The 25,467-nt window shown below is 38.5% G+C and overlaps 1 protein-coding gene across 4 annotated transcripts in view; it reads left to right on the top strand.

Annotated features, from left to right (window-relative positions):
* Positions 1-25,081, top strand: part of TAFA1 (TAFA chemokine like family member 1) — a 773,964-nt gene extending 748,883 nt beyond the window's left edge. For all 4 annotated transcript variants that reach the window (XM_068558949.1, XM_068558948.1, XM_068558950.1 and 1 more), the window contains 2 exons: positions 16,620-16,744; positions 22,225-25,081. In XM_068558949.1, the coding sequence (XP_068415050.1) occupies positions 16,620-16,744; positions 22,225-22,242 (143 nt within the window). In that variant the 3' untranslated portion in view covers positions 22,243-25,081. The remainder of the gene's footprint in view (positions 1-16,619; positions 16,745-22,224) is intronic.
* The last annotated feature ends 386 nt before the right edge of the window (positions 25,082-25,467 follow it).

The raw sequence follows: 25,467 nt of genomic DNA, 5'->3' as shown, positions 1-25,467 counted from the left end.
CTCCCTCTCTCTCCATCCTTCTACTGTTTCTTCCCTATTGGCCTCAGTCTCAAATAAGCTGTGCTCCAGTGGTAATAAAAATGCTACCAGTAGCCCCAGTTTTGTATCTTACCAGATCACCACCTAACAATGAAAACAGAGTTATCTTTTTCCCAATAGAATTAGCAAAACTCCTAAATGAATGTCATTGGTTGACCCAGGTCACAGCCCATCTCCAAACCAATCATTGTGGCCAAAGAGATTGTTCCCGTCTTTAATGCTGCATCATAACCCCAAAACTTAGTGGCTTAAAGCAATAATGTTTTATGACATCTTATGATTTTATCAGTCAGTAATTTGGATGGGTCAGCAGGTTGCTTCTTCTGTTTCACATGACATTGGCAGAGGTCACTGCATGGTGTTTAGCTGGTGACTAGACTGGACTGGTCTGGTCCAAAATGACTCATTTACCTTGGTATAAAGTGGGTGGCTGGAAGGATGGGTTCAGATGGGATTATCAACATGGTGTCTATGCCCTTTCCAGCATGGTATTCTCAGGGTAGTTGAACTTCTAACAAGATGGCTCAGGACTCCCAGAGAGAGCATTCCAAGAAGCATGGGTAGAAGCTACAAGCCTTTTTATGAGCTACCAAATATCACTTCTGCTGCATCCGGTTGGTCAGGCGAGTTACTAGGGCCATCCCAGGTTCAGCAGGAGGGAAATGATACTTCACTTCTCAAAGAGAGGAGTAGCTAATTTTTTTTGCAACAGTCTTTAACCTACAGAGAGATGGAGTGATCTGATTGGACAAGCCTGGTCATGTGCATCTCTGTCTCCAAGGGGTGGGGTCAGCTCCATCTGAAACATCAGACTAACATTGTGAGGAGAGTAGTTCCCCAAAGGAAAATTAGGGTATTGTTGCCAGTAGACAAGGAAATAAATGCTAGGTATGTGGAAACAACAGTTTCCACAAACTGATTATGTTACAAATTGATGTTGGCATCACCAAACCTGTGCTTCCAACAGGCATTCTGGAATAAAAAAATACATAACACATTAGGGCTCATAAAAGCCTGAGTTTATACCCTAACTTGTGCTATCCATTAGGTTGTGCTAATTACTTAAAATCTGAACCTTACTTTGCTTATCTGTAAAATCTGGGTAATAATAGCCTTGCCAGGGTTGCTGAGAGCATTAGCTGAAATAGAAATACTCTGTATAAGGTATTTAAGATTTGCTCAACAAACGTTATCCCCCTCTCTTTCTTTCCCGATGAAACCTCTTCAACTGTAGATGTGAGCTTCTTTTGAAATTGGCACCCCCTTTGAAAGTGGCAGAGAATATAGTAGCCTAGGGAGTTTCAAATGTGTAGAAACCAAGCATTGTTTACAGGCTACATTGGCCATTTCTTCCCAAAATCCAATTCACATTGTTCAGTTTGATCAGTAAAAGCAGATACAGGTTGGTCTCTGTTCACGGGAGAGAGTGCCTCTATGCATCTTTGCAGTGACATACTGTTTCCTATTTCATCTTCAAAACTCATTTCTCTCAGAATGCAAGACCATCGGTCTTTTAAGGAATATTGGAGGTCACACAACCCATTGTAATAATGAAATTTTGGGGCTGAATTTAGCTTTTTTCTGTTATTGGTCATCACTAATAAAACTTGATTGATTAATGTTTTTCCTGGACATTCAGGTACTGGAAGCTGTCTTCCAAATTCAGCCATTAAATGCGTCTTAAAATACCAGACCGATGACTTCCCAGTCTGGCACTTTTCATCATGGAGACAGGACTGAAATGGAGCTGTCCTTCAAGAAATGTTAGGCTGCGTTGATACATTTTTTAATGTGAATGCCAGCTGGAAACTTAAACTACTAATGTTGCAGCTCTTTCACAGTTTACAGTTTCATTTATTCATTTCTCTCATTAATGTGTCTAGTTCTTGAATGTGATCTAAGTAAAAGTGGTCTTGGATTGAAAGCGATCAGGATATTGTAAGGCATCTAAGGACAGCATTAGCTCTTTCTCACTCCTGCTACTAGAAGAGGCAATAAAAGAGATGGAGAGACTGAGAGGCAGAGAGAGATTGTTTCATTGTGTTCAGTGTGCAGGGGTCATACCACTGGTGATAAATGAGATCATTTTAGGTAATAACAGACATGGCACTAAATAACAATGAATACAGAGTAATTAGTACTTCTTTTTCAGTTTTTATCTGTCTGTGATATCTTGAATGAGAAGAGTTTGGTACTGTTGTGTCTTTAACACCTCTCTAAAATTTACTAGTTGCCAATTTTTTAAAAATAGACTGAAGACATCAGTTTAGGAGGACAGTAGTATCCAACTAGATGCAGTAAACTGGTATATGCGTGCAGGGGTGGTATACTTGTATTTTTGCCCTTAGAACAAATGATACCAGTTTACCACTTAGAGCAAGGAAACAAAGTTCCCTTTTTATATAAATTCATTTCAGTAAAAGAGGGAATTCCTAAAAGTGGTACCCTATGGCTTAAAACTCAAGTAGAGCTCTTTACTTGGGTCATGGCCTCCTGCAGTTTCTTTTGCCCTGGCTCCTTGTCTGTAAACCGAGGGTCCCTAGTTGGTTTTACAACCTCGGTGCAGGGGAAGATGTGGAAGCCTGCAGTCACACGACCTCCAATCGGAGGAGTGATACTGATTCTGAGCAGACATCCTCCAGGCTACCCCTGATGGAGATCTGAACTGAAGGAAATATTTGGTGAGGACAGACTGCTTGCTTCTGCCAAATGAATTAATTCATCCCCAGTGCCATCTACTAAATTGCACTTTCCCAATGAGGAATCATGGCCCAGGAGAAGAAATTCATCTGACAGAGAAACAGTATCACCTAAGATGAGAGAGAGCTTGCTCTGGATCAAAAGTGATCCTTTCCATTATCCTCACGGCATCTTTGATTTGCCACAGTATCAGCATTTTTGTAAAGCCGGTCTTTTTGAAGACCTTGATCAAATTCCTCCGTACCTAAAATGCACCCAGCCTCACCTTCCCACGCTCACTCACAAACACATGTGCATTTTTGCTCCAGACACGCTGAATCACCAGTAGTTCCCAGAGTACAGCATTCTAGCTCACACTTCTGGTTAGTGCACAGCTTTATCGCCACTGGAATTACCCATCTCTACTTTGATTACTTTGCAAATTACTCTTCATCCGTCCACATTTATCTTAGACATCGCTTTCCCAAACCTTTAAACAGCTCTGGAGAAAGTTGCTTCGGCTGATTCACAGTTCTGCCCCTCACTAGCTGTGTGAGCTCGGGCAAGCTCCCTGTGATTCAATTTCCTTCTCTCTAAAATGTCAATAATTCTTCTCAACTCCCAAATAATGAGTTGATACATGTGTCTATATGTTTCAAGATGTTGCACTTCTTGGTCTAAACTACACAATAGAACAGGGCCAATTAGAAGATTCCTGATGATTGCCTCATAGTTTTGTATCAACTGCACTACATAGCCTGATGCATTTCAGAAGTGATCTTAGGATGCATGTGTTTTGTGGATTTACATACTGTATGTGCTTTACCTTTCTCAATTGAGGGGGGACATTATTCAAGAAAGGTTGCATAATAAGATTCATAATTGAAAGCAGGTAATTTTGATATAATCCTTCTTATAGAAAGGGGCTCTTATGACCCAACAAAATGCTATAACACAAAGGCAGTACACCTTTACTCAAAATTTCATGTTAAGCCATGTTGTGCCAGTGATTGTTTTTTCTTTGAGAAAAGTTGTCATCTCAGAAATTGAAATGAAAATGGTTTTCGAGCTTGGTACTTGAGCTAGAGCCAACTTAAAAACTCAGATCATAAGAAAAAAAAAATTTCTTCAGACCTGCCTTCTCCCCGAATCACATCAATTCAAAAAAATGTTCCGACTCTGTCCCAGTGGCTTGGACTCAGGTAGAGATACATTTCAGCCTACTGTGGGTAGAACAGAAAATGATTTTAAATCAACAATAAATAAATATTAGAAGCCTTTGCTTTAGTTGCTCTCTTTCTCTTTCTCTTTTGATGGCTGATTTTCAGTCTTCTCGCAATTTCTTTCTTTGCTCCAGCAAGCCTCAGAAAATACTTCACCATGAGAGCAATTTCTATATGTGCTCCTCCTCTTGCCCAAATTGTACATCCAAATGAATCTTAATAGTTTAGTAAAATTGAATTTAGCTTCTCTAGACCATAACAGTTAGTATTACTCCATTGTGAGCATATCTGGATTGTAATTAAGAAAATTCAGCATTACCACTGACACTGAAATTCTCTGGGAAAATGCCTAATTTACATACAGCTATGCCAGTTCTGTATCTTCTGCATCTGGTGAGTTGTGAAGGAAGGTCTGATTGTGCATGCAAATTGGAGACACACATAATGAGGACAAAAAGCCACTCTCAGGACTGTCTATAGGTCAATTGAGTTTCTGAATTTGAATGCCAAAAAAAAAAAATCAGTCTTTGACCATTGTGAATATTTAGTACTAAGTGGATAGAAATGGCAGTGATATGGCCTTGGTACAAATATCTGGATTCATTCATTCGGTGAGTCCACAAATATTTATCGAATGCCTTCAGTTTTACTTAGGGTTTCGTTACGTGGTAAGTAATAGAATGCCCAACTGTAATAGCTTGAGTAATAGGAATTGATTTTTCTCGGATAACAAGAAGTCCAGAGGTTTGGGTTGTTGACATCGATTTAATGACATAAGTGCCAGCATTGCAGCAGTTTTCCTGAACTTTCCTTCATGATAGCCACTGAAGTTGCAGCTGTTGTATAAATAGTCAAGACCGGAAGTGGGGGGAGTAAGGAGCAGGCTAGCAGTGAACTTTGTAGAGCCGGAGTATAGGATGGGCTCAGCTACATGTCTGATGGTTGGCAGGCTAATTAGTCCAGGAGGGCATCAGATTGGGTAGCTACTCTCTGCTCTACATGACATTCCATCATGGTCAGCTCAGGGTTCCAAAGCGCAGCAAGCCCCAAGCAAAAGTACTTTCAAGCTTCTTCTTGTGTCGTGTTTGCTAACTTCTAATTAGCCAAATGAAGCACATGGCCAAACCCAGATAGCAGGACTGGGGAAATAGACTCCACTTCCTGATGGGAGGAGAGGTGAAGTCACATTTCAAAGGGGTGGGCACAGAGGGAGAAGAAGAGTGTGCAGCCGTTTCTACAATCAGAAAATGAAAAGTTAGTATCACCTGACATAAAGAGAAGGTAAATACAAAACATAAAAGTGAATCAGAATTACTAAATCACTACTGCTAGTCAAGAAAGCTTTTCAAACCCCCCTGGAAACCACAGTCCTCCCCGCCTCCTTCAGAGATCCTTAGCTCTCAGACTGGGACTTACTGTTCTAGTTTCTAGGTTTTGCTGTTGAACTTTGGGAATGCATTACATGCTGCTTCCAATTTAGCTAAACTTCGAGTTTTTCAATTTAGCGAGAAGAGTAGGGGAGATGTGGCTTGAGGCAGTAGAACTATGATTCTGAACTTTTTGCAGCTGGATTCATCAAAAACATTGCCACATTTATATTCCTGGCTTTCTTTGATTTTCTCACTTTCCTAGTACCGTCATCGACATGAACATGGTAAGTTGCAAAGTGCCAATGTTGTGAATTTTCCCATGTATGTTGGCAGTTTCTAAAAGCTCATTCTGGTTGTTTAAATAAAGTTGTTTTGGGGACTTCCCTGGTGGTGCAGTGGTTGAAAATCTGCCTGTCAATTCAGGGGACACGGGTTCGATCCCTGATCTGGGAAGATCCCATACGCCGCGGAGCAACTAAGCCTGTGCGCCACAACTACTGAGCCCACGTGCCACAACTACTGAAGCCCGCGCGCCTAGAGCCTGTGCTCCGCAACAAGAGAAGCCACCTCAATGAGAAGCCTGTGCACCACAACGAAGAGTAGCCCCCGCTCACTGCAACTAGAGAAAAGCCCGCGCACAGTAATGAAGACCCAATGCGGCCAACAATAAATAAATAAATAAATTTATAAAAAAATAATAAAGTTGCTTGTTACTTTAGAAATGAAGTGTTTAACAAATAAGGACCTTATATCATCTCTCATTTGCTCATCTACTTTAAAACTCACGTGAAAGCTTTGACATGCTTTTATGTCACTCAGACTGCCTATGTTAAGGGAAGCTAAGCATAGAGCAGATAGTCTATAGAAATTTTCTGATAAATAAAGCTGAGCTTTTCCAAACCATCCCAACAATTCCACCAAAATAACCACGCTAGTTGTATGGCATTGTGTAAGAGAAAATAAAGCACCGATTGTTATTTTCCATTTCTCAAGGGATTGGTGAGTGAAGGCATGTGCCAAAAAGATATTGGGCGGTTCTTGCCAAATTACAAAAATAACCAATTATCAAATTATCTTGCCCTTTCAAACATGTACACACAAATAAAACTAGATTCAAGAGTGCTCCGTGATCAAGGTTTACACCTTTCATCCTCACATGAAAGTTGGGTTATGTTTTCTGAAGTTAAATTAACTATAATAAAGCAGAAGGCATCAAAGTCTTCCTCAGAGACTGTGTGAACATAAGAGCATTGTAGCGTGTTTTTGTCTTATTTTATCAAGGATCTGTGAGACAGGCATATAAAGCACTGAGTGACACAGCCTCTTCCTCTAAGCCTCACTCCTCCCAAAATTTCCGTGTTCTCAGTTATAATTCAATCAGCCATGCATGTCATCCTAAAAAAATAAGAGAAACAATGTTTCCCGTTCAATTCCCCAGGGTTTGGCTTCTAAGGCAATAGGTGAGTTCAGGGTTAGAGATACTTCCCTCCTAACTTGCTGTCAGTTTGTATAGATCTGAAGAGGCCTAAGAGGTTTTGTGTGCCCTGTTCTATCTCCCTTGTCTGAAGTCTCCATCAGCGCCAAGAGCATCTCGCTGGGAGTTTGAACTTTCCTTTAATCTAATCCATTTAGAAAATGACTCACAATTTATTGAATAAAATCGAGAAAATTGATACCTTTTCATTAGGCTGACAAAGTCTTTTTCACTGCTGGCATCTGAAATGTGTTTTCTATTTAAATTTTATATATATCAATCTTCTCTAGTAGGAACGAAATTAAAATGAAAGACCTTACAATCAGCGTGCAACTTTCCCATTACTGCCAAGATTGCGAGCACTGGTTTTGCAAAGGAACTTGATGCCAAGAATTTTCTGGGAATAATTTAATATTGGGGATTTCTTGCAAAACGGAATCAACCAAAGTGATATTTTAATGTATCAATAACTATAAAAGTGATTACCTTACCTGGGAAAAGAAAAAAGGGTACTTAACCAACATTATTTGATTCTGGTAAATCTGTAGCCATTCTAGAAAAAAACTATATTATAGAACCTAATAATAACCTAATAAAGTACTTTTTCAAATTGAGAAAATGCTGGTATACAAATATATTCCTCCCAGGAGCCATTTGTCACATGGTAAGAACACAGAGAGCTAGCACCCAAAAGCTACATAGATGTACAAGTGGCTTGAAAGTTGCTTGTAAATATCATTTTTAAATCTGATATTCCTTTTGATTTAAAATGTAGAACCATTTTGGAGTTCTTCTCTACACCCACATCTAGGTTAACCCCTTCCCCATTTTGTTGCCATGAATGTAACTGGATCAAATAGAAGTATATGCACAGGGACACAGAATTCCAGAAGGACAGACATAAATGCACATGCTATTCTGAAATAGCAAGATTCGCCACACTGCGTTGGTTAAACCTGAGAGATCCATGTGCAGGAGGCATATTCCATCCACTGGGAACCTCCGAGAAATATCAGTGTACACTAAGGACTCCAATGTAGTGTTTTTGGTTTTGCTTTTGGCTTAGAGCCTTCACTATGCCTGACCTCCCCATTCTCTCTTTATTCTGTGACAACCCTCTCAGTTGGATTCTTTGAGGAGGAATTATTCACAAAGAAATTGAGGCCTTATTACTATAGTAGGTCACTCTCTTGAAAGTCAAGTTGGAACATGAAAGCTGGCAGTTAGCTGGGTTCGCCAGTTAAGCCACATGTTTCTGCACCCCCCCAAAAAACAAACAAACTCCATATTTCACTGAAATCATTAAGAATGCTAACAATGTTGGTGAAGCTGTACAGAGAAATGGGTACATTGGGTGGGAAATACCAGTTTGTACAAATTTTCTGGAGGACATATTGATGATATATATCACAAGTACCAAACTTTTTTTACCCTTTGACTCAGAAATTCCACTCCTTGGAATTCATTCTGGGGAAATAAATACATTTTCAAAGATATGTGTGCAAGGTTGTTCATATAAACATCCTTTCTAATAGCAATCAGCCAACCAACCCCAAAGAAAGACAACCTAAATTTCTAACAGTAGGGGATTAGTTAAATTAATTAAGGTGCAGCCCTCCTATGGAATAGTATGCAGGCATTAAAATAATGATGCATTTCATTTATTAATAGACATGGGAAAATGTTTATGATTCAGTGTTTAGGTTTTAAAGAAGGGCAGAAAACAGTATATGTGATGTGATCTTACTTTTTTCCAAAAAATTTATATTATTTATGTATATACATTTATTCAACCATTTTAAATCTCTATAGTGATCATCTACTATGTGTGGCACTGTTCTAGCCGTTTGGAAATATAAAGTCCAAACTTCCATGGAGCTTACCATCAAGTGGGAGGAAAAGGCAAATATCCAGGCCAACAAAATATGTTCTGTGAATTTGGTAGTAGTATGTGCTATGAGGAAAATCAAAGCCGAACGTGAGGGGAAAGTGGCAGGGTAAGCGGGCGTGAATTAGTTTAGATAAGGCCGCTCAGAGAACAAACAATTGAATTGTGGCCTGGTTAATGTCAATTCTGGGAGAACACAGCCCAGACAGAGGGTTAGCCAAATCATAAAAGAGATTTCCAGGTTTGCAGAAGAGCTAGAGGGCCAGAGAGATTGGAACAAAATGGGGGAAGGGGGGTGGAAGTGGGGATGGTGGAAGACATGGTTGAAGAAATGGGCGGGACCAAGTAACGTGGGTCTCTGTAGGCCAATTGTAAAGAGTTTAGAATTTATTCTAAGTGATGGAAACCGTTGGAGAGTTTTAAGAGATGAATGATAGGAAATCATTTGCATTTGAAAAGACCACTCTGGATACTATGTAAGGAATAATCATAGAGAAAGTCTAGGAAAAACATACCCAAATGTAGCAATTTACCTCCGCCTAATGCAATTGTGTTTATTTTCCTTTTTCTAATTATCCGTATGCTTTGAATTTTAGAAAAGAACATATACTACTTTCAAAACTGGGGAGGAAAAATGTAAAGTTTTCTATGGTAGGCAAAAATAAGAACATCAAAATGTTTTTGTCCTAACAAAATTACACTTACTATCTACTGTAAACTTCAGGGTTCGTCTTTAACATAGAATGTTAAATTTGAGAATACAAGGGATGTACAGTAGGAAATTTGTCTAATAACCATGATTCTTTGTGTTCCTTCTTAACCGTACATTTTAAATTACGTACCTACACAAACGCAAAAAAATATAGCTGAATTTAATTCTAAAATAAAACCATCAATTTAGGGAAAGCAAGACCAACATCCAGTGTTTGAAGTGTAAGTGGATGCATGAATAGAGTTATCATGTGTTGAAAGTGCAAAATAGCCAGAAACTCCAGCCCTGGTGTCCAGACCACGAAGAGGAATATTATTGTTGGCAGGGATTAGGAGTGTTCCCTCAAGTTGGCAAAAAATCTGAACATTCTCTCTCACCAAGCAGACAGCCTTTTTTCAAAGCAGTAGGAAGCGTACCCCTGCATTCTGATAAGACTGCCCATGACAAGTAAAAGATTTCTTTGTTTTGTGTTTTATCTTAAAATTCATGTGAAGTTAGCCTTTTACCTCATAATGAATATTCTTATTTGCTTTAATATGAAAACACTTTGGTTGATTACTTGGTGGTGAAATTACCTCCTCATTTTCCCATCATTACATATAGTGTTTCTCTCCCACAAGAGATTGTATGCCACTTTAGGGTAGGAACTGTGTCTCTTTTATGTCCAGCACAGTAGTTAACGAACAGCTTTTGAATGAATAAAATATAACTTTTGTCTTCAAATACCTTCAAGGAAAACTATCACTCAAAGAAATTATACCACACTTGTCTTCTGTCTTTAAGTACTGCCCGTTTCACAATCCACATCCTCACTTCCAGCCTCACCAAGATAAATTGCCTCAGTTTGAAAAGCACTAGAATAGAATTTGTAGAAGAGAAGCAGTGCTAATGAATCCTATCATCAGCTATTAGTTCTATGTATGTCTCCAAAATATATTGTAGATCCTACCAAGAAGTACAGTCTAATCAGTAAAAAGCAAATATATGCATCCCAGAACTAGGATAAACTTCCATTTAAGAAAAAAAAAAAAAAAGGCACTCACTCTCTATAAAGGGAATTGCATGAATGCATACATAGATGGATAGAGGACATATGGATAAATAACAGTAGTAATTTCCATGTGTTGAGTATAACGTTTATTAGGTATTATGCTAAGCATCTTATTTTATCTAAAATTCACAATAACCAGTTGTGATTTTTATTAACTCCATTTATAACTCAGGAACCTGAGACTTGAACCAAAGAACTTTCTGAAGCCATTCTACCAGTAAGTGATGGAGTTAAGGTTCAAACCTGGGTCCCTCTATTACATACCCAAGAGCTTAGAGTCTTAACCATTCCCTAATCCCCCCAGACTGGATCCAATCCTTAAATGTGAGCTCACAGGAAAGAGGGAGTTTGGAATGTCTATAGGCAATGTTATTCAATGCCTTTAATTTTCTGTTTGCTTTGATAAAGACAGTCACACACAGGGAGTCGCTGCAGGTCTTGTGAAGAAGAGCATCGGAACAGCTGTTCCAACAGCCTGTGCAAAAAGGGAAGCTGGAGAGCTGTCCCATTCCTCTAATGGAGTTCCAGCCATTGCTTTAAATTGCATGACAGGTTGCACAAAAATGAGCCTGGAAATTTGTCTTGATTGATGTACTTATAACCTACTTCTGGGAACACGAATGCAATCATATGTTCAATCATTTAATTTATGCTCAAACTCTCATAAGTCATAGAAGCAAGCTGAGAGTTTGGCATAATATCGAAAAACAATGGTGTACTTGCTAACTTTGTGAAGAATTGCCTTTTCTCTTTGGGAATGATTTCATTCTTTCGAGTAATAAAAATGATGATGCTGCTGATGATAGTAATAGCTAATATTTATTAAACATTTGCTGAATGCCAGACACTCTGCTGAGTGCTTGGGATGGATTTTCTCATGTGACCCTCACAATCCTTTGATATAGGCACTATTTTTTTTTTCTTTCTCTTTTTGTTTCATTTTTCATTCCTTCATTTAAAATTGGCAAACCTGTCTCGAGCTACTCTATGCCATTCAAAGATGAATGCAACATGATCTGTGCCCTCAAGAAGTTCACTACCTAGTGAGTAGGCAGGCACATGAGCTAATAAGCTAATAATTAGAGTCCAGTGTGGTTAGGGTTACAGCTAATATGGGTGAGATACTGGCAACAGTGCTTCCTCAGTTGTTCCTAACATCACGTTCAGCTCTGCCCTGCTTCACAATTCTAGAGCAGGCATCCAAAAATCAAGACCTATCAGTTCTCTGTTTGAATGCAGTAGGGCTTATCTGGCATTTCAGGTGCTTGCTTCTTCCTTCTTGTGTCTTGCACGTCACTGCCGAATTCATCTTCCCCAACTATGCCTATAACATGCCCTCCCTTTGCTCACAGAATCTAGAATCTTCAATGACTTAACTTCCCTTAAAAAAAAAATTAATGAAAAAAATATTTTAAGCCCAAGCATCTTGCTTTCAGAAACTTCTACAATCTTATTAAGAGTTCCTCTTTTCCTACTCCCCATTGTGAATTTGCTCTTCTAGTATATTAATGTATTTACTACTGGAGGAGCACTTTTTGTTCATTTTTATCTCTTTACCGTAATTCATGCCAAAATGCCAATAGTGCCTATATTGAGAAACCCTGAGCTAAGTTGTAGGCTCTGAGGGCAGGGACTATGTCATGTTCATTATTTTATCGCTCTCAGTAAATCAGGTAGTGCTTTGACTGTGCAAAGTACCCAATAAACATTTGCTGAACTGCAACTCACATGTTATCTGCTGAAATGATAAAAAGGGGACTGCAGTTCTTAGACAATATGATGTTTATTTCTATGTTTATTAAGCCATTGCTTATTATATCTTTTTCTATTTCCGTGGGAAAATTCCTCAAAGTGAACGGCAACAACCAAAGGGGGGAGAAAAAAAAAAACAAGATTTCTGCTCCATTTATGATTTATCACTGAAAGATGGATTGACTCTCCTTTTACAGTCTCTCTTCTGCTTGACAGCAATATGACCTGGTATAAGGGCGAAATCAAGACTCATGATTAAAGTGCCCTTAGTGATTTTAAGAATATCTCAAGGAAAGATGAACATTCTTGAAAAAGTTGAAGATCAGATATTTTTCTGAACGTGGCACATTCATAGAGAGAATCCCAGAACCCCAGGGTTAAAAGGGACTTTTAAGACCCTTTTTCATAATCACCACAGATGAGACAGTTGGGTTTTGCATTTGATATTTAATTAATTCAGTTCTTCTAAGTGATAAAAGTTCTTAGAGCAGTTACGCATCTACCTCATAAGTTTCTCGTGGATTCAGAAAGTGTTCACTAGTGGGAATTTCTATTAAAATGCTACAGCTGATGAAATCAAGCAATGTGTAGCTGAGACTAAGAAGAAACAAGTGTAATCAGCTGTCCCTTGCCCACATTATTTTTTAAGTTAATTTTACAAGAAATTGAATTTTTTTGTTTTATGCAAGTGTTTGTGTTGATATGAAATTTATTTCCAATAGTAATAGAGCAGGGATTCCCTGGTGGCCCAGTGGTTGGGAGTCCACCTGCCAACGCAGGGGACATGGGTTGGAGCCCTGGTCTGTGAGGATCCCACATGCCGCGGAGCAACTAAGCCTGTGCGCCACGACTACTGAGCCTGTGCTCTAGAGCCCACGTGCCACAACTACTGAAGCCCGCGTGCCTAGAGCCCGTGCTCCGCAACAAGAGAAGCCACCGCAATGAGAAGCACACGCACCGCAACGAAGAGTAGCCCCGGCTTGGTGCAACTAGAGAAAGCCTGCACGCAGCAATGAAGAACCAAGGCAGCCAAAAATAATAAAATAAATCAAATAGAATAAAATTTAAAAAACAGAGCAGGGAGAATTCATTCATCCACTCAGCAGACAATACATGTTTTTTTGGAGACCTATGAATTTTGAATACAAAACTAGAATGAGTTAGCACTATGGTGATGGAAAACATGGATTTTGTGGTTAAGCGGGCCTGGATTCTTTTTTTTTTTTTTTTTATAAATTTATTTATTTATTTTTGGCTGTGTTGGGTCTTCGTTTCTGTGCGAGGGCTTTCTCTAGTTGCGGCGAGCGGGGGCCACTCTTCATCGCGGTGCGCGGGCCTCTCACTGTCGCGGCCTCTCTTGTTCAGGCCTGGATTCTTGTGTTAATTTCTGAACTTCCTACCTGTGTAAGCTTGGGAAAGTTACTTAACCGTTATGGGCTTTAGTTTTTTTATCTAAAAAAAATGGGTTCATAATAATATCTACTTCATAGGGTTGCTTTGAAGACTGAGATAATACATTTAAAAGCACCTAACACAGAGACACATAAGAAGCATTCAGAAATGTCAGTTATCGTTTTTATTATTGAACTGACCACTATAATTCAAGCTATTTTAGAATGATTTTTATTTACGGTTTTATCATTATAATTATCTCTGTAAGAAAAAAATTATTTAAAAACAAATAAATAGCATTAATATTAGCTCATTTTATTAAATCTAATTGATCACTCCTTGTCCAATAATCAGAAGGTTTTCAGTAGCTTCCAAATTGGGAGAAGAGGAGGCAGTTTTTAAATCCTTTCTTTGTGAATTTTTTTTAAAGATATTTCAGGAAATAGGAGTTCATGAAAAAACTAGGATGAGAGACTACAGTTTGACCTAGGCCATAAAATAATATATATTAAGATGACTGTGGAATGCGCAAAGCAGAAACAAAATAGGTCAAATAGCATCTTTAGAAAAGCAACCCTGGAAAAATGAACTAGGTTCTAATAAGCCAGAGAGCAGTGCCAAGTCATCAAAGTCCATTTAGAAGAGGCAACCGTAACATGAATTTTTAGAGACCGTAGGCAGGTCTGGGACATTTTTATTCTTAGAAAGCTTTTTCTCTTCCCCTCCAAGCCAGTGGTCTCTATAAACTTGAATTAAAAATCATACTTGGGTTTTGAGATGTATTCTTTTTCCTACTGTCTACATTGTCATTTAGGAGATATTAATGCTTGAGGGAAAGAGGAGTAACTGCTTTGTTAGCTTGCAACAAAGTAAGTCAGCTGTGAGAGGGCAGAGCAGCCAAAAGAAGATGGAACAGGGTCCTTTAGAAAGAGGCAAAGATACTCATGTCTGACCTTACCAGTGGTTGTTCATTATTTGTGTGCCCCTGTGAAAAAAGAGGGACAAATTCTAAATCAAAGACCACTGGGAAAGGCAGTTTCCCCTCAGAGCTAAGGTCAGAGAGTGTCCATTCGTGATGGTCGAGATGCAGGGCAGCAATATTGAAATATTAGGTCGGCTTTAAGGGGACAAGCATGGCAAATGTGATTGGCCTGTTTGTGACTGAGCTCTAGCCGGAAGGGAGCCTCGGTTTGAAGGCTTTCAATAAACACTGCCAAACACTGACTTGTATCTGACGTTACTGGAAGCTTTGCCATTTATTTTTCTTTTCCCCCTTCAAGGCTACATATGTTTTTCTTGCTGTCAAAATATATGCTTCTCTATTTAGTATTGTCACCTATTAATTCACACAAATAAGGCCTCTTAACTCCTGACTAGCTTCTTCTTCTACTCCATACCCTGATGCTGAGACCTGCTGTTAAAAAGAAAATCATTCAAAACGTTCATAATCATTTTGGACGCTGTGAAGGATTCGTGTTTTCTGTTATTAGTCTGTGTTTTACCAAAATTATCACATTGTCCTGCATAAGGATAGAACTATGTGCAAGATTTTACTTCCTCTGCTTGCCCTATCCAATGTAGTTGCATCTTAGGCGATTTGGTCTGGTCCATATATAAGGCGTGCATCACATACAGGCAAAGTTACCCTTGAAAAAAATCCTTAAATTGACTGTATAATAGAGTAGACATGATTTTGCATATATAATCCTGCAGAGTAATTTTTATTCAAAGGAAAGTTTGAGGAAGACTGTATTCTAAAGGAGGGGGAGTCTGAAATAAGAAAAGTGTAGAAGGGGGAAACCTAAATGCAGGTAGATGTCTGGACGTTTAAACCATTCTGCTTCTAAGGTAGCAATCTAATCCCTCTAGTGAATGCTGGGTGGATAGAGAATTTCAATGTGTTCCTGCTTCCCTATGGCGTGGACTCCATTTCATTTTAAGATTAATCTTCTGTGACGTTAAGAAATGTCATGTGGGTTCTTTGTTGTTGTGAGAATTAAACGTCATAATGGAGACAAGGTGGAAATGTGAGGGGTTGGGAAGCGACAAATTTTTTTTTAGATAAAGACCTAGAGTTTCAGTCCAGTGTAGAGACAGCCATTTGGAAAGTATCACAGAAGAAACACTCACAGACGTTTTAAGGATTTTGCAGGAAAATGCCCAGGTGGATTTGTAAAAAAAAATCTAATGCCTTGAGCAGCTTCAGAAATGACCAATGCTCGTGCAGAAAAAATTTTCACTCAGGATATTAAGATGTGGAGCTGCTTGATTTGTACTGAGCGAATCTAGTCTCCAGTTTTATAAAATCTCATTATCCAAAAAAGTGTGCTACAAATCCATCCACTAAATTCATTGCCAGCTTTCTAATGTGGTCATCCTCAATATCACCCTGAAAAATAGGGCTATTTTATCAGAGGGTCAAGTTTTAAAAGTTCCACTCATGTCACCTTAAACCTATTGAAAGGAAACCACAGCTCATATCAAATATACTTTTGACTGTAAACAGTTTCATTTATTATGACTGTTGGTTTTAATTTTGCAGGTTTTCTTTTATACTTTTGGTCAATTCATTTTTTCTTTTTTGGTAAGCCTTTGATATCTCAAAGGCTGTAGGGTGGGAGATAAACCCTAATGCTGGGTGAATAAACTGGCCTTTCTGAAAACAATAGCTCGATTAGTCATTCTGAAGAACAGTTAGCCCTTTTGTCCCTTTCACTGAAAAGAAAGTACCAGGTCTTTGATCTACAAACTTAACACAAAATTTCCTCCAAAAAGTAAATGTCCCCATTCTGTATGTTTTCATCATACAAGGAGATTGTGGACAAAATGTAGCTTGATGAAACCAGATGGCATAATTATATTTGCATTTTAAGATGTTTAAGTTAAAATCTCATTCTTCTTAGTATTCTTAGCCAATCATGAAAGGTTAAAAAGGACCTAATGTGTTTCAAAGAGCATTAACATCTGTAGAAAAACTCAGCCTCGTGCCCAGGTTGTTTGGATGAATTGCATACACACTTGTTTCCTGTCTTTGCACAGCCTCCATAGTGATTGGGAAATGGTGGTGTGAGATGGAACCTTGTCTAGAAGGAGAAGAGTGTAAGACACTCCCTGATAATTCCGGATGGATGTGCGCTACAGGCAATAAAATCAAGACCACAAGAGTAAGTTCATTTTTTTTCAAATGTCTCATGCGTGTTGCGAACTGTACTGTTTGCCTTTGTGTTGTATTTACAAACAGCACCCAGAGAAGCTTTGAAAAGGAGAGGAAGAAGCCTTTTCCCCAACAGAAACAATTCTTAACCATTCAGATCAGTGTCCATCCATCAGAGGGAAGTTAGAGACTGAACTTGACTTTTCCATACTGAGCAGTTTAGTGTTTCTCTTACTGAGTCATAAATAAAGCTAGGTTGCCACAGCCAAAGGAAAGAGGAGCCGTGAGGCAGTTATTTGGATTATGCATCTGGTATCTATGGTGCTCAGAATGGATAATAAAATAAGGGTCTAGCCTAATTCATCCAGATGGTTTCCCGAACAGTTCTGCATTTAAGTGCAGCCATCTTCTAAAGGTTCTTTAAAGGAATTGTTTGATACCCTTTTAGGGAGGTGAAAGAATTCTCTGATGTGAATAATCGTTTCTTACTTTGTGCGGTTAAATCAGGAGTTGGCTTCAAAATATGTAACGACCTGTATGAGGCTACCCAGCCCATCAGAATTGGTGTCATGATGCTGGAGCAGGTTGGAGAGGACAGCTAGGCCAGCCGTTGACCCTATAGATACTGGTCCGTAGGAAAGTCTGGAAGTTCTGATGGGGGTGTGGGGGGCGTTTGGTCAGGGTACTTAAGACAGTAACTATTTATTCACTAGTACAAAAGTATATCAATATTTTAAGAGCCAGTATGGTGATATGTACATGTACCACATGAATATCAGCCCTGTTATGTGTGTATGTGTTTTAAGTATTGGGTATTTTTTAAAGCAAGCTTCGCCATATACAAATTCCAATATGTTGAAGTTGCAGGCTTCCAAAAGGGTGACCCAAATTTAAAAGGGGATCTCTGATTCCAGCCCCTGTATTATAAGTCTTACCTTGGTCTTTCTTCTCAGAATTGTCTTTTCACAAAATAAAATTGGTTCTTGCGTCTTTGTGATGCAGAAAACATAACACCATTAGAAAATTTTTTTATATATATAAAATAAGTGGAGACACTGTGTGTCAAATTTAGTTGCCTGTATTGACCACATTAGCCAGTAAATGGCTATACCTCCCTGGCTTGCACCCAGGAGGGATGCCTGAACCATCCTAGCTTGTTAACATGAAATTGTATACTCTAAGAAGCTCTGCCTGGATTATCGTATTTCATTTCAATGAGACACCTACAGAAGAGAGTATTCGAAAATGAGCCCAGTTCCTGATGCTTACCCCCAAAATCATCTTAATTAGTTGGTAGAGTATGGATTTCAGGTTTCCCTTTGGTTACATTTTACCTGAAGATGACTTTACCAAATAATTTGAAGATACCCTCACAAGTTAGTTTTAAACTACTCTGAATTTTGGCCAGTATGATTGGAATCCAGTCACCATTGTTTTAAACACATTGCTGACATATCCTCTGCCAAATCTCCATTCCCTATTCCAAATGATAACCAATCACTCTTTCTTGATGGTGAGCCCTGTTTTAATAGTACCTTCAGACTTGAAAGTCCGTAAAGAGCAATAATGCAAATCAAAACATTTCAGGATTTAGATATGTGAAATTCCAAGAATACCAACGAGGAGACTCTTTGGCAGATAGAAAATAAAGGAACAAAACACAGAAATTGTTAGTGCTACTTATTTGTGACCCATGTCACTTTTTTTGATTTGGCCTTTGTAGTCTACTTTAAAACCATCAGGCATGTTGTAATACATCCTAGATGTTCTCCGGCATCACCAAAGTATGGTGTGGAATCCGATCGTGGTAACAGAGGCTGGTACACACTGTGTTCACTACGCCCCCGGGTGGGCTGGGCACAGCGCACACAGCTGAGTGTGTAAGAGAAATAAACCACCCTGGCACCAGGTTAAAAGCAGAGGGTACACCTGTTCTGATGTGTGCATCCATCTCAGGAAAGGAAATAAGAGAATCCTCTACAGCCATGTGCACGGCACGTAAGTCAACTAAGAATTCTCAAGACTGTCTTTAGAGGCGGAAGAAGAAGACACTAGAAAAAGCTGAATTTTTTAAGAAATTTGGGTTAAGAAAACCCAAACAGTACACTGACTTACATCTTCTCCTCCCTTCCGTACAAGAAATTCACAATGAAATAAGCACTTCTAAATACAAAAGGCACCAATTAAGTCCAGATGACACACACAGGAGCTCCATTCTGTATAAACAGCCAACACCAGTCCTTAGATCATATGCTCCACAAATAGGTTTTATATGAATTTTTCTAGTATGCCCTGTGTATTTTTCCCCATCGGAGTATAAATATGCCTACACACTTCAAATGTTGACTCTAGCAATTTAACTTTTAAAACAGTGTAATTCACAGATGTATTTTAATTATGAATCATATGTTTTCATTGTTCTTTAAGAGGTAATCGTTAGGGTAAAAAATTCAAATTCTTATTAAAGTGAAAGGAAGAATAAAGAAAGTCACCTCTTTTGTTCTTATGTGTAGGATTGATTCAAAGAGTTCTTTCTCTCAGAAGAAGACAAAAACAAAAAACTGAAGAAACATACCCAGCTTGCCAAGGGCAACTGGGAATTTCCGTCACACTGTTATTTTTTAAAAGTAGCTTCAGTGTAAAGAAATTTGCAAGAAAGATTTCTGGGACTTCGTTCTTTTTCCCTATATAGTTTTTTTCTAAAACCTCCCTTTTATATGGGTTACTTCCAAATTAATCATCCTGAGCGAAAATTCTCATCCTTCTTTGAAACGCAGATAAACAAAAGATGGTGCAAAATGTGGTCTAATTTAAATTTTTATGATGCTCATTTTTTAAGGAGGGTGGAGAGTAGAAATTCAGTGTTTCATTTAAACAACCAGACAACCCAGAACGTGGACTAGCCAGGGTAACAGGCCACAATCTTAAGGAAAACTTTGGGGAAATTGGATCTGGGTGACAGTAAAACTTAGAAGGAAGGAGAAAAGATAAGTAGAATTAAGTAAAGGCTTCCATTTCAGGAGATTCGGAAGAATAAATCATAGGGAAAGAGGAAGCTTCCTGAATGCCACCCTACAGAGAGAAAGTAGTCATGCTTGAGACATGTTCCAAAAACCCAGCCTGGGGTACAATAAAACTGGTAACAGGTACCTTCTGGGGAGAAGCTTAGTACATCTGGGTGAGGTTTCTTGGCTAAATTTTAACCCTGTTCCTGCTTGATCATTGCTTCAATTGTTTTATTAAATTGCTTTGTTGGGAGTTTATAGCAAGACTAACCGACCTAAATATTGACTAGAGATTTTTTTCTGATGGTTTTAGATGCCTATTAGTTTATCTCTTTTCTTTAAACTGATATATCAAAAACATAAGTTTGAAAGGTGGGGAGGCTATATTCCATGCATTCAGGAACAAATCTAATACCCTGTGTATTCAGGAACAATGACTTCATTTAGAAAGCTAGACTTCCCCTTAGAAGAAATAAGTTGTTTGACAATGGTGTAATAATTTATATGTAAAAGGTGAACATTGGTTGTTTGGGAACAGGAAGAGGAGGGGAATAAAATGAGGAGAAAACCAAAGTCACTTGGGAAGGAAAATTAGCAGATTAAAACACCAGAACGTAATCTGACCGAATACCTGGGGAAATATCAAGCAACTTTGGATTTCCTTCAATCCAATATGTTAATGTCTTTCACACTAGCGAGGAAATCAACAGTTATTGCACAATATAGAGTCAAGTTTCATTTCCTAAAAGAGTAAGTTGAAGACCTCAGATTACACACCTAACCACAATAGCCATCTTGTCAGATTTGGTGTGCTCTGTGACTAGCCCAACACAATTCACCACAATCATTTGTCCACAGCCCCTGGGATCATCCTTCTAATGCCGACTCTAACTTTATATATCTCCACCCATTCTAATCACCCTGATTTTTTTTTTATATTACTGAAGGGTAAAGTACCAGCTTTGACATATTCCAGCTTCTTCCCTCAAAATTCCACCAGGTCTGAAATGTTCTGAGAGACTTCACAATCTTGATCTCTAGTCCATTCGTTTTGCAAGAAATGCCTTTAAAAGAGAGAGAGAGAGAGATGGTGGGGAAGGAGACAGGGAGGGGTATTTAGAGATTGCAGGAAAGAAGAGTAAACTATCTTCTTAAAGAATAAACTATGCTATCACAATTGCCCCTGGTCCAAGTGCGCTCATTCATTTCTTTAATAAATAATATTAAGCCTCTGTTATCTAAAATTAAAGTCTTGGGAATGTGATGGTGGACATGACACGGCCCCTGGTCTTCTGTGGAGGCTAGGGCCTAAGGTTCGGTGGGATAGGGGAGGAGGAGGGTCAGTACAGATAAAAGAAAGGCAATTCCAGTTCAGTTTTGGAAATGGCGCTTTCTCCCTCCTTTCGGTAAAAAAGAAGACAGTGAAACAAAATGCGATAAACACCACTGGACTGTAGGAAACCAAGGTTTGGAAGGATCTGTTATTTATATGGAAGAATAAAAAAAATGTGTGAAGACTTCTCAGACATTCTGCCCCTGATCCAACCAACTTTTGAATGCAAATGTGTATAGTGTATGACTGTTCCTACCTAACCCTGAAAGCTTTAAATGGACTTCACTCCTGGCCTCAGAATACTCAATTCCTAAGCTATAAAAAATTAAGAGATGATGAAGAAAAATGCCTTAAGTCCTAAAACTCTAAAGTAGAACCTTCAACTCTATTAGAACCATCATTCATGCTCTAAACCAGTGACTCTTCGTGCATGCATCCTTCTGAATGTAAGAGTCTTTGGGACCATATTTGAATGGATTAAATGGCATCAATAGTTATAGGAGTATGCCCTTGATTGCCCTTGAACACCATGTCATTGTTTGAGTGGAACAGTTCCTCACCTTGCAAAGGTCTCTTATGTTCCTCAACAAACGTGATCTGAGCTTGGCAATGAGTTCACCTCATGCCACCCCTTTGCATCTTACAAGAGACCAACATGAGAAGGCCATGGAATTTCCTACTTATGAAATTCTCATCAGACAGACATAGGAATGACTGCATAATGTGCAGGAAGAGCCCAGTACAAAATGAAAACACAGGGGCCCTTCTTCAAAAGTTACTAATAATTTCAAGATGGCAACTGCTGGTCATTAAACCAAGTGAGGGGCCCTTTTCGACAAAGGGCTCCCTGCAGCTAGATTGCATGCCCATGAACCCAGTCCTGGATAGGCATTGCTCCAAGAGTCTGTCTCCTCAATTGTGGCAAAATTAATTTAATGAATTGATAAAAAAAAAATACTGTGGCCTGTCCATAAGCTTTGATCACCATCTGAGAACTACTGCTCTAGACTTGAACATTGTTTACTTTAGTTCACGTGAAAGAAGCAACATCCTAAAAATTCAAGGTGTCCTCTTTTTCTGCCTTATCACCTTTCTTTGTGCCTTCATTTCGTTTTCTCCCTGAAATTTCTTTCTTTCTTTCTTTGGTTTCAGATTCACCCAAGAACCTAACGGAAGCATTTGTTATAGTAATAAAGGAAAACCTACTCTGTGGAAAATACATTTTAAGAATTTAAAACATCTTATACATTAGAAGCCAAATGGATTTCTTATTTGCACTTTGACTGATTACCAGATAATCACAGTGCTTTTACTGTGTGTCACGAAGTCTCCTGGAGTGAGAAGACCCGGAGATTTTGGCAACACCATGGAAAGTGGGTTAAGGAAAAAAAGGGTTTTCTCAATGCAAATTTTGGGGATCACAAAGAAAGATCAACTGTCTTCTAATCTGGATCTATAGTTACTTTGTACCATTTGAAATATATGTATATATATAATATTTTGAAATATTATATATTCTCTTCAAAAAATGAACTGTACCACAGTTTGAGGCGGCTGGTGTACCTCTTTGAGTTTTGGATGTTTTGTTTTGTTGTCATTTCTTTTTCTATTGGCGAGGAAATCACGTGCCCTTATGAGAGGTCGGCATGGCACTCACACTGGAAGGCCAGCTACAGGTGGACTCCTGGAATCTGAGACATCAGAACGATACTGAGTCAAAAGCTTCCTTCTCTTTCTACCAGATGGCCCGAGGAAGCACATCGTCCCGTTTCATTGTTTTCTACCCTGTGCAATATTAGCATGCAAGCTTGGCTTACATAACCATACTTTATATTCAACTGGTATATGATAACCGTTCTAACCTCTTCCAGGAAAATATTTTTAGAACTACTCGCTTTTCCACAGATAAGAAAAATGAGGATTCTTGAGGGAGCCGCTCCACCATGCTATTAAGACTCTGGCAAGAGTGATGGTCAAATATGGATCCCTGGATTAAGTTCTGTAAATACAATGTCTTAAGGCTTTGTTTAGCTGTCCTAGACTGCAGAAATGTCCTCTGATTAAATCCAAAGTCTGACATCATTAATTACATGGTGCTGTAGCAACAAGTCTTATCACAGCACATCTTTCTATGTTTGATTTGCTTTTTCCAAGAGTATTCAGATGTCTTCTGGTGAGATAGGAAGACCATTAAAGAAATTAGGTTTCAGAATGACCCTTGTGACCAAATGTTGGACAGCCCTATTAAAGTGGTAAACAACTTCTTTCTAAATCTACTTGTCCTCTTCATTTGCCATTTTCTTTTCCTCAGTCTGCTTTAGCCAAACCCAGAGAACACCTGCTTAGTGACACAAAGTCCACCAGAATTGTTTGCATGACGTCATTGCTGCCATCATAACCAATGTTTCCAACTCTAATAATTTGAAAACTGGAAATTCATTACTATAAGTTCAGTGTTCTCAGCCAGCAAGATGAACTGTCAAACCCTATTATTGGGCTTCTATAGTGATCACTTGGATGATACTTATTGGGCTCACCCCCCCAAAAGATCAATTTGTGTCCATCTTCTTTTTTTGAGTGTTACTCGGCTGATACTTATAAGAAGGAAATATCTACTTAAATTCTAGTTTACCTGGTAGAGCATAATAGTACTATAAATTCCTGTTACTTACCCTATCATATTGCAAGTGTATTTTTTTTCTCCAAAGTCTTTTCTCCAGAATACATGTTATTAGGGGCTGTTACTAGATCAGCAGCACCGTGGGTCTCCTAGTGTGGAATTTTTAAGTTAAATTTTGGGTTAAATCCAGAGGCTCCTTCATCTCTACCAATATACCTTGAAGTCTGATTGAATATATAAATAGTCTAACCAGGTGGATTTGTTCTGCATCTTGAATGCCTATAAAAGCATCCAGAAATGGAAATGGAATCCTCAGTGCAAAATCTGAGCTTCCTAAATACTTTCACAAATATTTTCCAGGAGGTAGCATAAAATTCATACCCACAAATCAGAATTCCTTGAATTTTATGGTCTATAACCCTGTACCAAGTGATATATTAGAAATTGATTTTCATCTGTAAGTTTTGGAGTGAAAACTGAAAACATAAACCCAAAGAATTATCTAGAACAGTACATCCCAAAATGTGGAGGAAGAAACATCTATAATCCAATATATTGGGGAAATTTTTTTCAACAAAATAAACAGAAATATTTACTGAGGGATTCTCAGAGCCTTTAATACGCCAAAAGACACTGTGTGTCTTCAAGAAAGACTGAAACAAGGGGAGCCAAGTAAAAGGCTTCCAGAATCCAGGCATGTTGGATGGTCCTTGACTAATGGAGAGCTCGTTCCCTGACTAATGGGAAGCTGCAAGAAATTATGTCTGTGTGAGGATATGTTCACTGCATTGTCATGTCTTCGGTTTTTCTAGAGAACCGGAAGTCTGGATTTTACATAAAATCTTCTAACATTCTTAAATAAGATGAACCAAAATGAGATTACTTCCATTAAAAAAATTCTGCAAGCGTTATTATTGCCCAAAGTGTCCTGACCATGTGGCCTTTTCTATGAGATTAGTGTTTTCTGGAATACCCTTTGAAAAGTGTTGGTCCTGAATAAAAATCCAATGAGAAGCAAAAGGGATAGTCTGTTTTCTGTGGCCTCACACATACAGACCATTCTCATGATTCACAGTACGTGGGGTTCACAGCTTTTTCTGTTCTGTAACCTGAGCCTGTAAATCAATGAAGGAGCTGGTCTAGAGGTTCAAGTCTGTTAGTTCGTCTCCTGTTGGTCGCTTAATGCAGTAGCTTCCCTGGGAAAGACCTGGAAGAAGAGAGAAGGGGAAAAAAACCCACCACATCAGAATCAAGCAACCAAAGAAAACAGTACAAATATTTGTAAATGTCATCAAATTCAGTTTCAGTTTATCCAAGTCCCTTACCCAAATGTGTGAACCATCAACTTGTGTTTAAATTTAACTTGTGCCGGTTTGGGGAATTTTCAGTAGCTACCATCTGCCTATTGAATCTGAATGTATATGGTTTAAAAACTTATATGACGTATTTCTGGTTAATAAAGAGCTCAGTGTGGTATGACTAATATTGATTTTGAGCTTTTGCATCAAATATGATGAAGAATATTATAACATAATTAGAGCAAATGGTTTCGTCCAAATCCCTTCTCTTGGTAAAAAGGGAAATATGACTTATTTCATAAGACAAAGATTTTTGAGTGAGGTGAAGCTTACTTGTTGACTTTTTTGTGTGTTTTTTGTGTGTAGTTTATCCATTAATGGAGTTGGCAAGCACGTGGAGAAGTTTTACTACTTTTTTTCCATTATAGAATGATGAAGAATGTTTTCACCAGCACACAATTCACATCTTTTTCTGAT

This window comes from Eschrichtius robustus, chromosome 12 (genome assembly GCF_028021215.1).
Source record: "Eschrichtius robustus isolate mEscRob2 chromosome 12, mEscRob2.pri, whole genome shotgun sequence".
Taxonomy (NCBI): Eukaryota; Metazoa; Chordata; class Mammalia; order Artiodactyla; family Eschrichtiidae; genus Eschrichtius; species Eschrichtius robustus.
Note: the sequence above shows the minus strand (reverse complement) of the source record. Positions and strands in the feature narration are given on the sequence as shown.